This window comes from Aethalodelphis obliquidens, unplaced genomic scaffold, assembly GCF_003676395.1.
Source record: "Aethalodelphis obliquidens isolate GAN/ISIS:26980383/991018 unplaced genomic scaffold, ASM367639v1 scaffold17, whole genome shotgun sequence".
Lineage (NCBI taxonomy): Eukaryota > Metazoa > Chordata > Mammalia > Artiodactyla > Delphinidae > Aethalodelphis > Aethalodelphis obliquidens.
The window spans coordinates 23,958,208-23,973,828 of record NW_020837961.1 but is presented as its reverse complement, the minus strand read 5'-3'; the positions used below and the strand labels follow the sequence as shown (position 1 = coordinate 23,973,828).

At 38.9% G+C, this 15,621-nt stretch overlaps 1 protein-coding gene across 2 annotated transcripts in view; it reads left to right on the top strand.

Annotated features, from left to right (window-relative positions):
- Positions 1 to 889: 889 nt before the first annotated feature.
- Positions 890 to 15,621, top strand: part of OTUD4 (OTU deubiquitinase 4) — a 60,040-nt gene continuing 45,308 nt past the window's right edge. Inside the window, exon 1 of one of the 2 annotated variants that reach the window (XM_027117090.1) lies at positions 890 to 913. In XM_027117090.1, the coding sequence (XP_026972891.1) occupies positions 890 to 913 (24 nt within the window). The remainder of the gene's footprint in view (positions 914 to 15,621) is intronic. The other variant, XM_027117089.1, reaches the window with a different exon arrangement.

The following is a 15,621-nucleotide window of genomic DNA, read 5'->3' as shown; positions in this document are numbered from 1 at the left end:
GGACATTTAAAAATCTATTTTCATTATAAACCAATGTTACTTCAATAAATAAAATAAAACTAAAAAATAAAATTTTAAAACTCCATTTTCAGGGCTAGTAACAGACTAAAGATTCACCTAGCTCAACAGTCCATGAATCTACATACACTTTGAGTTTGACATTCTTTTTTTTTTATTTAGTGATAAGCTCCAGGCAGAAGCATATCTCCGAGAGATTTCTTTTTGTTTCCATGGTGACACTTACATACTTAGAAACCTCAAATTATTGTTCCTAGGTTACAACAGTAAAAACTCTGGATTAAAACATTCTGCCCACTCCATGTTTTAAATAGGAAAGAGATAAGAAAAATCCACATAGGGAAACAGTGGTACACACACTGCTTCATGGGTCTGGGGCTAGTCGATTTAGACATTTTCTCAGTGTCTATTGGGGGTATATTTTTCTGCTCTCTGAGGCTCTCTTCAATGTTCCCCTCCAGCTTTTGAGAAAGAGACTGATTTGTTTTCTTTTTTTTTTTTTTTTTTTGGTTTTTTTTTTATTTGTTTTCTTTATTGGCAGAACATGGAGAGAGGGTAGGGTGGGAGAGGGGAAGTTATAGATTTGCCCTTAATTTTCAGCCCCTCCGAGCAGAAAAGTTTTCTACTTTCTGGTGTGGCCCTTGATGACTTAAATGCATTTGAAGTTCTTTCTTGCTGTTAAGAGTTAAGATTGTAATAAAGAGTGTTTTCCAAGGGCAAAAGTGTATCTGCTAGTCTGAATTTCTTTTTCATTTCAGCAGCAATCAGAAAAAAAGAATTCAACTGAGCTATTGGAAAATCTCAAAGGACAGAAGTAAATACACGTACAATTCCTTAGTGTTATCAGTCATAGGGAAAAAGTCCCTCTAAGATGTCCTTCAGAAACATCAGAGAGGTATGTAAGTGTGTGTCCTGTCACTTGGGGTCCATATGTGAAAATCTGCCCAGTTGAGGAAAGGTTTTGATTGAATGTGCGTGTTTGCAACACCGAGCAGTCCACCCATGAATGTGTGCCCATCTGTAGATTGACTGTCTTCTGCATGTAGGCCAAATCATAGGAATGTATCTAAAACAAAAGGCTTCTAAGGGTTTAAGCTTTCACTAGAATCTCCTTTAACAGTGTTGATTCTAAAGTCAGATTCAACATCAAGTGAGGCCTGATTTAATTGGTCCAGCTTTATGATGCTTTTCAGAGGGAAATTTTTATCCTTGCTCCTTCTTAATTGGTACAAAATTAGCCTTTGAATTCTGGATGACTTGTAATTTCAGTTAAAAGATAGAGAAGAATAAAAGCAAAACTTAGTCTGTTGTGTGATAATAACACAAATCAGTTATTTGCCACACTTGAGAACAAAAACTTGAATGATATAACAGATGTTTTGCTTTTCTTCTATCTGTTTTGACATCATAAATAGAGCTACCGAAACAATTTCTGACTGCAAGTAGTCAATACAGCTCCACCAACCTTTTCAAGCTTCTCTCCCGGAACAGATGTAGAACTGAAATGTGAACTACAGCAAATGAATTGCAATTACTTTACTTTCATCAACAATAGTCCTTTTTAAAAAACTAGCAATAAAAACTCCAGCAAGTATATTTTTACGGGTAATTGCTCAAAGTAGCTTAGGAAAAAAGGGAATTAGTTGGGTCGACTTACCACAAAAGCTCTTTAAAAGTAATTTTGACTATGAGTTTAATAAACCCACACCCCAAGATGTGCTAATTATTGAGAAAATGCTGCTCTGTGTATCTTAATCAATGTGTAAACTTAATCTGATATAAAAATCGAAATGGTCTCCTATATATCAAGAACAATTTAAACAAAAATAAGAGAAGGCAATTTGATCAGGGAATATTAAGGCTAGGCCAACTACAGGCCTATTTGTATGTATCTGTTTTATAATTTTCTCAGAAGAATAAAACTAGCTTTAAATGGCCACTAGTTTTATTTGAAGGCTGTGGTCAAGGTTTCTCTTTACTGCAAAATAGAGTAACATCCAAGGTAAATCAGGCTGATGAGACCACATTCCTAACACTGCCCCATCCCATCTTGCGTACACCATTAAACTGGCAGGTAAATCTTGAGTAGTTCAGAACTTTTAAAGGAAAAAAAGAATTGTCTTTGTGATGTCCAACGTTTAGTAATGACTATTTGGTACCCTGAGAATCCACCTAAACCATTATTCTTCCTAAACCATTTCCTGTAGCTAAAGGTAAAAGTATATGCAATATACATTTAGAAGTCTTTCTTTCAAAATATAGAAAATATACGTTACAGGTGAAGCAGCACAGCATAGTGGATGAAACTTGGAGTCAGTTAAGACTTGGTGAACCTTAACTCTGTCAAGTTAATTTACCTTCAGTATTCTCAGAGTTAAAATGGAAACAATACTTCCTAGTGTTTCAACTAAATAAGATCATGTAACAAAACATAGTTTCGTAAATATAACAGAGCCCTAATAGAATCTCACATAATGCACGTGTCTTACTCTGTCTGACTTTGTTTCACTAAGCATGATACCCTCCAGGTCCATCCATGTTCTTACAAATGGCAAAACTTCCTTTGATAACAAATATTGTATGTTATCACATATATGTGGAATCTAAAAAGTAAAGCAAATTAGTGAATATAACAAAAAAGAAACAAACTCACAGATATAGAGAAAAAACTAGTGGTTACCAGTGGGGAGAGGGGTGGGAGGAGGACCAAGATAGGGGTAAGGGATTAAGAGGTACAAACTACTAGGTATAAGATAAGTAAGTTAAAAGGATATATTATACAACATAGGGAATATAGCCAATATTTTATAATAACTGTAAATGAAGTATAATCTATAAACATATTGAATTACTATGTTGTACACCTGAAACTAATATAATATTATAAATCAACTATATCTCATTAATATGTATCTATAAATAAAACATGTAAATTTTAAAAATAAATAGAGACTATTGTTATCACAGTATGCTATTTGAATATTTCCTACGCACGGTTTACCATAATATATAGTTAAACAAGACCCCAAAAGGGAAACAGATCACCACATTTATAGCCCCAGGGAATTCCCATCCATCAGCTAATCAGCAAACCATGTGCATGGCACTGTAAAAGATGTGAAGATTACCATCTAACTGGTAAGAACAGAATGTATATACACAAATATGGCCTTATGTACTATTAGCTAAATGTTAAGTTGTACCATATGGGCAGTTAGGGAAAAAGCACAGTGTACAGTAGTTAGCACAGTAAATAGTACAGATAAAGTACGCTGAAGGAATTAAAGAATGGAAGTAAGTATGTAGTCAGGGGTCTTCAGGAAAGATAACACTTTAGAATTCTTAATTAAAAGTGATGGAAACCTAACTCAAAGTAGCTTAGTGAAAAAATGAACTGGTTGGTTCAACTAACTAAATTGTGGGAAGGGCATGGGCACACTTGTGCCTCTGATAATACAAAACCCAAGCACTCTAACTCCAACAATTTTTTTTTCTCTTTCCTCCTATTGTTGCTTTTTTTTTTTTTTTCTGTATATCAGCTTCATTTTCTTAGATTGACCTTTTCCACAAAGCTGGACCCATAGTTACCACTAGCTCCTAGTTTACATCTTCCTAGCTTGGCCAGAGAGGAAATGACTTCTTTAACTTCCAATCCAGAAAAATCCTAAGCAAAGTCTCTGACTCATGTCCTGTGCCCAATCCTATAACAGGATGGGTACTTGCAGCCTTCAATAGAATCACACATTTAGAAGAGTCAGTGGGAATGGAAGGGAGCAGACCCATCAAAGAAATGACTGCATTTTCCAAAATGAGAGGGCAGCAGTGCAGGACAGACAGGACAACAGATGTGCAGCATTAAACCTGAGGTTTAAAAGCTAGCTAATGTGGAATCTAGAAAAATGGTATAGATGATCTTATTTGCAAAGCAGAAATAGAGACACAGACATAAAGAAAAAACGTATGGATACCAAGGGGGAAAGAGGGGAGGGTGGGATGAATTGGGAGATTGGGATTGACATATATACACTACTGTGTATAAAACACATAACTAATGAGAACCTACTATACAGCACAGGGAACTCTACTTGGTGCTCTCTGGTGACCTAAATGGGAAGAAAATTTAAAAAGACAGGATATATGTATACGTACAGCTGATTCACTTTGCTGTACAGCAGAAGCTGACACAGCAGTGTGAAGCAACTATACTCCAATAAAAAATAAAACAACAGTAAAATGTGATGGCTTTTCAAAGATACTAGAAACTAATTTTATAATTGAATTAACAGCTACCAGTTAATGAGCATTTAAGTACTAATTTAAATATGTATATAAGAGAATCTTAAACGAATGTTAAAAAAAAAAAGCTAGCTAAGTCTATAATTGTCTAATCAAAGCAGGAATGGGATAGGACAAGGGCTAAAAATCTACACTAACATGAATCAAGCCTTTTAAAAACTTCACTTCCCCCTCTAATATATATTTATGCTGTGATTCCGGAGTTTCACTATTCGTAGAAGATGCTTGATATTTACTTAGGTTTTTTTTTAACTTATTTATTTAATTAATTTATTTTTGGCTGCGTTGGGTCTTCATTGGTACGCGTGAGCTTTCTCTAGTTGCGGCGAGCGGGGGCTACTCTTTGTTGCGGTGCACGGGCTTCTCATTGTGGTGGCTTCTCGTTGCAGAGCACAGGCTCTAGGCATGTGGGCTTCAGTAGTTGCAGCATGTGGGCTCAGTAGTTGTGGCACACAGGCTTAGTTGCTCCACAACATGTGGGATCTTCCCAGACCAGGGCTTGAACCCGTGTCCCCTGCATTGGCAGGCAGATTCTTAACCACTGCGCCACCAGGGAAGCCCATTTGCTTAGTTTTGTATTGGTAACAGATGGAATGAGGCAAAGCATAGCAAATGAGTATGCATCATCAGAGTCCAAGCAGGAGAGAGAAACCACATAGTAATCTGAACAGGGAAATCTCAACATAAAGAATTATTAAATATAACGGGATTGGAGTAAAAAGAGATTGACTGGTAAGAAGTAAAGAGAACTGTAAAGGATATGCAAATAGCAGATTTAGGGAGTGGTCACTCCCCACAAGGCTGAGCTACAGCATCAAGGAAGGGACCCCTTAGTGCGGACATCCAGAGCTCGTTGGAAATAGCATGGCCTTCGTTCACCAGATGGCAAAGTGTCCGGGGTGCCATACTGGTGAAACTTGCTGGAAACCTACCCCCAGAGTTGCTGGGAGAACTTGTTCACGGGGAAACACCTTGGCTCCAGCACTCTGCTGGGAAGTCACCCAAGAGGTGTCATGAGAAGCTGCTCATAGGGAGGTGCTATATGCTAAGGGTGCTGGGTGCTGCTAACCACGGCAAGAACCTGAGGCGAAGACTGGACTTCAACCAGCAAGAGAAACTCCTTTCTCCTCCAGCGTTCTCCCAACCCCCTCTACTGACAAAGCTTAGCATCATGCCAACCGACAAAGGAGGAAGTCCAGCTTCATTATCATAGAGCAGGCAATGAATGAAAGGTGAACTGGGAACTGAGAGACAATGAATCAGTAACTGGCACAGAGTATTTATGGGATTTTCCTAAATACCCATCTTGAAGAAATACCATCTACCTTATTCTGCTGTACTCAAAATACACCTTAGCCAGAGAAGGAGGAGGGCATATAGTGTCTCAGGAAGCTCTGCCAGTTCTCCAGATGAAAGGAGACCACTTAACAATGTAACAATCACGAGAAGAGATTTTTGGTTCAGAATAGATGACTGATGATGGGAATTTGGTAGTCTCTTACTTTAATCTGGGGAATGGCATGGAAATATATTACTAAGTGACCTTTAGCTCTACAGATGCAATGGAAATTACGTACAGCTAAAGTTAATTTTACTTTTATAAAAATATGTGACATACGCTAAGAAAAAGAAACTCAAATATTTATTTTATATGGGAATTCATTCACTGGTAGAAGAGGCTATACAGGTGGTGTTTAGGCATGTTGAAAAACAAATATGGCATGTTCATACTGAGAGACTTCAAAATTTAATTAGGAAGATGATATGGGTTGAACTAACTAAGGAGCAAAACTTACCAGTTTTTCTTTTCTTTTTCGGTTCAGCCTTTCCATATCTTTGTAAAGGAAGTGTTGGATGCCCTTACATGTTACAGCTAGCAGAGCTTAGTATTGTATCAGTCAGGAAAAGAAAGATAAAAGAAAAAAGAAAAACACTAGGTATTTGAACAGGGGAGATACTCAGAGCTGACAGCAGAAGCAACAGCTGCCTCTAGATCTGGGGAAACGGAAGGAAGGCTACTGGGATTATCGTTCACCTCCTGGGAGGAAGGGCCCTTCTAGAACTGGGTATCCATCCGCATCTGAGAAGTGAACCCTGCCTGGCTACCTGGAGTTGGGGGCGGCAGGGGGAGGGAGGGAGAAGCTGGGGGTGCTGAAAGAAGCTGGGTCAACACAGGCAGGAACAGGAAAAAAAACAGGAGAGAAGTCCCTCTCTCTTCCTCTGAACTTCTAGTCTCCCTCTAGTGCCTCCTATTGGCAGAATTTAACAGCCAGCCGGCAAAGGAATCTGGGAAATGTAATTCACAAAGTTCCAGTCCTGGCGTCAACACAGAAGCCATAAAAGGGTCAGTTTGGGATTGAGGGCCTATAGCTAAATAATGAGTCCCGTGAGCTAGCTAAAGGGCGACATTTAGAATTTTTTTCTTCTTTTTCGTTTTGTCTTTTCATATTTTAGGGAGGAAAAGAGTGGCCGTCACTACATGTCACAGTGGAGCGGGGAATGTGGCTGTTTCTTAGTTCAGCACCCTCATTACTCTGGTAGGTGTCCGAAGGCCCTACTGGGACCTTAACAAAACTTAAGCCATTGAGTGAAACCTCTGTACTCAGCTGGTAGTCAGCTCTCAAGCTGGGGGTCTGCCAGCATGCCTGCCAAGGGAGTTGGTGTGTGTAGGGGCCTGGAGTTAACCTTTGTGAAGGCGGGGGAGCTAGCCAGCCAGTAAGGCCTCCCAGTAATCCTTAGTCCATTCATCTGGCATTTTGGGGGCACGAGGCTCCTACTTTCTCTGACATTTTTTTTCTACGTTTATATCCCAAGAATCAGCCCCTATTTCACCTCTCTCCACATGCTTTCAGCCCTATACATACATTTTCTTTTTATATAGTGGCACACAAATCAAATGTCCTATTCTTAAATTTCCTTCACAAATGCTTAGCTCAATAGCCTATGGGCTAGTGATGAGTCTTTACACAGATTAGGGAAATACTTTATTTGTTCTCAGGAGTGGCAGTGGAAGTGCCTTCTTCCCTAGAATGTGCTTATTGCAAAGAAAGAAAGCATATTAAAACAAGTAGGAAGTTCATACCCTGTTACATTCTTCTCATTCTACTGGCATTAAGTTTTAATTTTTCTTGCCACTCTATTTTCCTCTTTTACCTTTTAGATTAACTATGGATAAGATTTTCATAAAAACAGATAACTAAAAGACTGAAAGTGTTATTAGTAAAGTTACAGATGTTTTTCCTAGAAGAATAATAACCGATATGCTTATTATATTATGAAACTAATCAGACTAAATATTTTAACTGTTTTTGCTAATTGAGGAAAAGGAAAACAACACTAATTGAGTTGATTGAAAACATAGTAGATTTTGGCACAAGAAAATGTACTCACTTTATAAAACTGAACCTTGTAGTAGACTTGAAGGCAAATAGTAAAATGCATTCATTTTTGGCTTTTTAAGTTTATTTCAAATACTTGCACTCCATTTTATTTATTTTTTATAACAGCTCTACTGAAGTGTAATTCACATGCCATAAAATTCACTCTTTTAAAGTGCACAATTTCATGGTTTTTAGTATAGTCAGAGAGTTGTGCAACCATTACTACGATCTAATTTTAGAATATCTCCATCCCCCCCTCAAAAATCGTATGTATTAGCAGTTACTCCCCATTTTTTCCGCCCCGCAGGCTGGGTCAACCATAAATCTGCTTTCTGTCTCTATGAATATGCTTATCCTGGACATTTCATATAAATGGAATTATACATGTGGACTTTTGTGACAGGCTTTCTTCATTTAGCATAATGTTTTCAAGGTTCATTCATTATGTAGTGTATATCAGTACATCTTTCATTTTTATTTCTGAATGCTATTCCATTAAAGGGCTATACCATATTTTATTTACCCGTCTGTCATTTGATGAGCATTTGGGTTGTTTCTACTTTTTGGCTATTATGAGTAATGTTGCTGTGAACATTAGAATACAAGTTTTTGTGTGGACCTGTGTTTTTGTGGGTTTTTTTTAACATCTTTATTGGAGTATAATTGCTTTACAGTGTTGCGTGAGTTTCTGCTGTATAACAAAGTGAATCAGCTATACATATACATATATCCCCATATCTCCTCCCTCTTGCATCTCCCTCCCACCCTCCCTATCCACCCCTCTAGGTGGTCACAAAGCACCAAGCTGATCTCCCTGTGCTATGCGGCTGCTTCCCACTAGCTATCTATTTTACATTTGGTAGTGTATGTATGTCCATGCCACTCTCTCACTTCGTCCCAGCTTACCCTTCCCCCTCCCCGTTTTAATTTTTTTGAACATGTACCGTACAGTAGAATTGCTAGATCATATGGTAACTCTATGTTTAACATTTTGAGAAACTGGCAAACTGTTTTTCCAAAGTGGCTGCACCATTTTACAATCCTTTCAGCAATGTGTGAGGGTCCCAATTTCTTCACATCCTCACCAAAATTTGTTGTCTGTCTTTTTTGACTGTAACCATCCTAGTGGGTGTGCAGGGGTATCTCATTGTGCTTTTGATTTATATAACCATAATTAATAAAGAGCATTTTTTCATGTGCTTGTTGGTCATTTGTATATTTTTTGGAGAAACAAATAGGGATTATGTTCAATCTGTAGATTTGTGTAGAATTGCCGTCTTAACATTATTAAGTCTTCTGATCCATGAATATGTAATGTCTGTCCATGTATTTATGTCTTCTTTAATGTCTTTCAACAAGCAATGCAGTTTTGCCCAAGTTCTTGAACTTCTCTTGTAAATTTATTACTGAGATTTTACTCTTTGTGATGCCATTGTATATAGAGCTGTTTTCTTAATGTCCTTTTTAGATTGTCCATTGCTATTGTGTAGAAAGAATTTTTTTATTGATCTTGTATCCCACAACCTTGCTGAACTTGTTCATTAATTCTTAAAGTTTTCTGGTGGATTCCATTTTATTTTTTCAGTGAAAATGTATCTTTGGTATGTGTTTCATATATGTACTTCCTTTACTTTAAGAAAAACTTTTCTCTTCATGTATAATTCTATTGTCAGCTTTTGTTTAAACTCTTTCTCCTCTGATAGTACCCCTCTATTTTTGTAACTTGTAAATTTAGCCACTGCAAAGATTTGCTGAACAAACCTTCAAATAAAAGTATATTCACACAAGCAGGTTAACAAACCTAGATCAGCATATAAAAGTAATGAGACAAACAGTTTCTCAAAATTAGAATGTTTATGAAGAATGATCTTTGTATATATCAGTTTGTGATTGTCCATTTCCACATGGTGGGAAGAAGGCACCGGGCATTTTCTAAAGGTTAGATTGACTATCTCAACAAGACATGAGAGATAAAGATACAGAGATGACTGGGATCAGAGAATCTCCAGTAGGAGTCAAGATAGTGCTGCAGACGGCGTCAACATCAGGGCAATCTAGACTTATTTTGTGATCCTAACTGAAAAAAAAAATCTATAAAAACACTCATGTTTTTTTTTCATTATGTTGTTTTGTATTTGTTTTTAAATTATTACTTCAGACTTCTGTTATTCCACTCAAGATGGAATAACAGGGAGTTTATTTACCGTCCCTCCTGAAATAACCAAAAATGCAGGCAAAATACATGAAACAATGGTTTTCAAGACAATGGATGTTAGAAAACAAAGGACAGCGATCACTGCAAGATGGGAAACAGATGTTGTGAGTCTATTACCCCAGCTTAATGTCTGGAGAGAGGTTTTAGGCCATGGTACAGAGAGAGAGAACCCAGGCAACGTCTTACAAAGGGCAAGGTATGGGGAGAGGGGCATGGAGCTCCCACTCACTCTGAGCACTCCACTCTCCCTGAATCTCCCTGTGTTAACCAGTCCAGAAGCTCTCCAAATCTTGTCCAGCGATTTTATGGAGGCTTCATTACATAGGCACGATTGATTAAATCACTGGCCATCCGTGATTGAGCTCAGCCTTCAGCCCCTCTCTCCTCTCAGGAAGCTGGGGTAGGACTAAAAGTTCCAACCCTTTATTCATAATTGGTTCCCCAGTCAACCAGCCCATCCTTAGGTTACCGAGGGGTTTTCCAAAAAAGCCGCCTATGAACAAAGGGGCCTTTATCACTCTCTTCATTTAGGAAATTCCAAGAGTTTAGGAGCTCTGTGCCAGGAACTGAGAGGAACAAAGACTATATATATATATTTCTTATTATAAATCCCAATATCGCAGGCAGTTTCTTATGAGGTTATACACACACCTCTCAAATGACCCAGCCATTAGGTAATTTGCCCAAGAGAAATAAAGAGTTCACAGCAGCTTTATTTTTAATAGCTTCAACTTGGAAATAACCCAGATGTCCATCAACAGGTGAATGGATAAACAATGTGTGTGTCCAGCCAATGAAATGCCACTCAGGAATGAAAAGAAATGAACTATTGATACATGAATGGATCAATCTAAGATAAATATGCTGAGTGAACAAAGTCAAACAAAAAAGAGTTCATTTAGAAAGAGTTCCATTCGTATAAAACACTAGAAATGGCAAACTAATCCCAGCTTCTGTTATGAACTGAACTGGATCCCCCCAAAATTATCTGTTAAAGTCCTGTCCTTCAGTACCTCAGGATGTAACTGTTTTTGAAAATAGTGTTTTAAGGGGGTAATTAATTGAAAATGAGGTCATGAGGGTGAGCTCTAATCCAATCTAACTGGCGTCCTTTTAAGATGACATTTCTACTCAGATGGATACAGAGAGAAAACCATGTGAAGTCACATGGAAGAGATGTCCATCTACAAGCTGAGGAGAGATTACTCAAAGAAATCAATTTTGAGGACACCTTGATCTTGAACTTCTACCCTTCAGAATTGTGATAAAATGAATTTCTGTTGTCTAAGCCACCCAGTCAGTGGTATTTTATTATAGCAGCCCTAGCAAACTAATACAGTGACAGAAAACAGCAGTAGTCACAGGAAGAATTGAGGGTTGGGGAGGGATGGGGTAAAGAGATTATATAATAAAAGGGAATAGGAAACAGTGGGGTAATGGATAGGTTCATTATCTTGATTGTGGTGTTGGTTTCATAGATATAGACATACATCAAGACTTATCGAATTGTACACTTTAAATATGTACATTTTATTGTGTGTCATTTACATTCTCAGTAAAGCTACTAAAATTATTTCACTTAATTTCTACAGTGCTCTTCCGTATCTATGTTAGTTTTATGTTCCATATCGATGGAACAGTAGTATGTTCCACGTCTATGTTAGTTTTAATTATGATGGTACACTTTTGTATTTTAATTAACAATGCCTTATTATATGTTCTTACTTTAATTTTAAAGTATTGGTATTTTACATTGCAGTCATCTTAAGCAATATAATTTTGTCTTTATATGTCTTTATCTAATGGTATTACAGGCATACCTCATTTTATTGTGCTTTCCTTTATTGCGCTTTACAGATATTGTATTTTTCACAAATCAAAAATTTGTGGCAGGGGGGCTTTCCTGGTGGCACAGTGGTTGAGAGTCCGCCTGCCGATGCAGGTGGACACGGGTTCGTGCCCCGGTCCGGGAAGATCCCACATGCCGCGGAGCGGCTGGGCCCGTGAGCCATGGCCGCTGAGCCTGTGCGTCCGGAGCCTGTGCTCCGCAACGGGAGAGGCCACAACAGTGAGAGGCCCGCATACCGCAAAAAAACCAAAAAAAAAAAAAAACAAAAAAAACACAGATTCCTCTGCCCTATGCCTTGTTATTCTGATTCAAGAAAACTGGAGTGGGATTCAGAAAACTAACCTTTTTTATTATAGAACATTTCAAACGTGTGCAAAGTGGAAGGAATAGTATAATGAGCACCCATATATACCTCACCTAATGGCAACAATAATTATCTCATGGCCCAATCTTTGATTCATTTATCCCCATCCTCTCCCTTCAATACCAGTGATCTGTAGTTTTCAGAAGTTATCTGGGTGATTGTGATCAATGTACACACAGACACACACACACACATCATGAAAAGGATCAGTAGTATTCTAATTGTGCTTTTTTTTTGGCTGCGTTGGGTCTTTGTTGCTGCCCGTGGGCTTTCTCTAGTTGCGGTGAGCGGGAGCTACTCTTCGTTAACGGTGCGCGGGCTTCTCATTTTGGTGGCTTCTCTTGTTGCGGAGCACGGGCTCTAGGTGTGTGGGCTTCAGTAGTTGCGGCACGTGGGCTCAGTAGTTGTGATGCACAGGCTTAGTTGCTCCGTGGCATGTGGGATCTTCCCGGACCAGGGATTGAACCTGTGTCCCCTGCATTAGCAAATGGATTCTTAACCACTACGCCACCAGGGAAGTCCCCTGTTTGTGCATATTAAAATGTAGTTAATCAATTTGCTACTGTTGAACATTTACATTATCTTCAATTCTTTCTTTATAAAGGAAAATATGATGTATAACCTGAAACACAGTCTTGGCCAAATACTTATGCCACAACTACAGTTTCCATAATTATACATCTTCATTGTAAATATTTTTCTCATTGAGAGATTTATTGGAAATACATGAAAATATTAAATGAATATTTATTGAATTGCTAATCTGAATACCCAAAAGCAAATACATTCTTAGTCACTTGGGAAATACAAGATAATCTTAAATTCTATAAACCTACAAAGAGTTTACAATCCCACACTGGGGAACTAAAGTCAATTCCTTGTAAGGCAACTTTGTGAGTTTTCTCAGGGTGGGAGTCGAGAGATGGTAGTGGAAAGAGGGGTAAAAGGCTGGAAATATGTGGGGTTTATTTGCAGAGATGGTGGACTCTCATTAGCTGTTTGTATAAGAGCCTTAGTCTACTGTGAGATTTTTAGTCTTTCAAGTTTGGGCATGGCAATGTGCTGACCTCACAAGGAAGTGACAGCTGCTAAGAGAAACTAAACTATAGTTTGATTCCACTTACTTAGTTCATCCCCTGAAGCCCAGGAGAGTTTCAAAATGAGGAGGTAGCCAACGGTGCCAACGTAGCAGCTGAAGGAGAATGCAGATTGGTGATGAAGAAAGTCATTGGCCGAAATAACATCAGAAAACCTTTATGGAAGTCCTTCAACATTTGGGATTCCCAAATTTTCAGGAAAAAAAGTTATTTTCTGAACTTTCCAGAAAAATAAAAAATGTTCTGTGCAACTAAGGAAGTAACTCTTGTACATAAATTCTGTTTGGCCCCAAATATCACTACCTATTTAATATTGAAAGAAAAATATGCTAGAATACATAAAGTAACTGTAACAAGAACAACAACAAAAAATGGTTGGTTAAATAAGTTTATTTTTCTCTCACAAAATAGTTCAAGCCTTCATTGGCTTGAAGCATTCAGGGGCCCTGTTTCCTTCATCTACTTGCTCTGTTCTCTTAGGGTGTTGTCTTTGTAATCAATGCTGGCTTTGTTTCAACCATGTTTTCAAATGAGCCCAAAGGAAGCAGGAAAGACTATTGAGGGCAGGAGCCTTCGTCTTTAAGGAGATGACCTGGAAGTTAAACTCATCAATTTTTTAAAACATTTTTATTTTTTTAAATTAATTAATTAATTCATTTTTGGCTGTTTTGGGTCTTCGTTGCCGTGTGCGGGCTTTCTCTAGTTGCTGCGAGCGGGGGCTATTATTCATTGCTGCGGTGCACGGGCTTCTCATTGCGGGGGCTTCTCTTGTCGTGGAGCACGCGCTCTAGTCTAGGCACGCGGGCTTCAGTAGTTGTGGCACGCAGGCTCAGTAGTTCTGGCTCACAGGCTATAGAGCACAGGCTCAGTAGTTGTGGCGCACGGGCTTAGTTGCTCCACGGCACATGGGATCTTCCCAGACCAGGGATCAAACCTGTGTCCCCTGCATTGGCAGGCAGATTCTTAATCACTGCACCACCAGGGAAGTCCCAAACTCATCAATTCTGCTCACATCTCATTGGCCTACACTAGTCACATGGTCACATTTAGTTCAAAGGTAGGCTGGGAAATGTGTGCATGGCCATCCAGCTAATATTCAGGAGAAATGAAATGCAAAGTGGAGGACAGTTAGCAGTGTCTAGCACATAGGATCTGAAAGAAATAGGTCTTTCTTCATAAAATAGGTTTCTTGTAGGATTTAATTACTTTAATTTTTATAGAAAACAAACCAAAATGCTATGGGACAATGAAGCCCAGACATTTTAGGTTTTTCTTTTTTTTTTTTGCAGTACGCGGGCCTCTCACTGTTGTGGCCTCTCCCGTTGCGGAGCACAGGCTCCGGACAGGCTCAGCGGCCATGGCTCACGGGCCCAGCTGCTCCGCGGCATGTGGGATCTTCCCGGACCGGGGCACGAACCCGTGTCTCCTGCATCGGCAGGAGGACTCTCAACCACTGCACCACCAGGGAAGCCCCTAGGTTTTTCTATTTTTGTAAAGGATTTTATAAATTTAAAAAAGAAATTCCACTTACTGGCAACTTAGAAAAATAGTAAAACCATTAAGGATATTAAATTAGTGGTTATTTTAATGAATTATTGACATACGTTCTATGTCTACCTAATAAAGAGAAACAATGGAGTGTTATATCTGTAATACTTATTAATTGCTGTATAACCAATTATTCCAAAATTTAGGAGCTTAACACAACAAACATTTATTATCTCACATAGTTTCTGAGGTCAAGAATCTCAGAATTAAGAATCTCAGACCTGGGGAATTCCCTGGTGGTCCAGTGGTTAGGATTCCATGCGTTCACTGGCGGGGCCTGGGTTCAATCCCCGGTCAGGGAAAAAGAAAAGAATCTCAGACTTTGGCTGGATGGTTCCAGCTCAGGGTTTCTCATGAGGTTGCAGTCGTCTGAAAGCTTGACTGGGTTGGAGGACTCACTTCAAAAGTGACTCACATGGCAGTTGACTGAGGCTCCAGTTCCCCACCAAGAGAACTTCTCTGTAAGTCTGTTCAGGACCCATAGCAACCAGCTTCCACCAGAGTCCCCCACAAGACAGGGAGTGCAAGAGAACACCAAAATGCCAAAAGGGTCTCTTATTACCTAATTTCAGCCATGATGTACCATCACTTTTGCTCTATTCTATTGATCAAGCAGACCAATCTTGCTATAAGGTGGAGGCAATTATACAGGAGTGTGACTACCAGGAGGCAGGGGTCATTGGGGGCCATCTTTGAGGCTGGCTACCATAACACCTAACCTGTTATTGGAAAAAAATCTGCAGAAAATCTACCATTTTTTAGAACAAAAATATTCCACCGGATACAATTATCTCCAAAGTGTGTCAGAGCAAACAAACGGACTTGAGGTATTTAACTGTGTACAAGAAAAACAG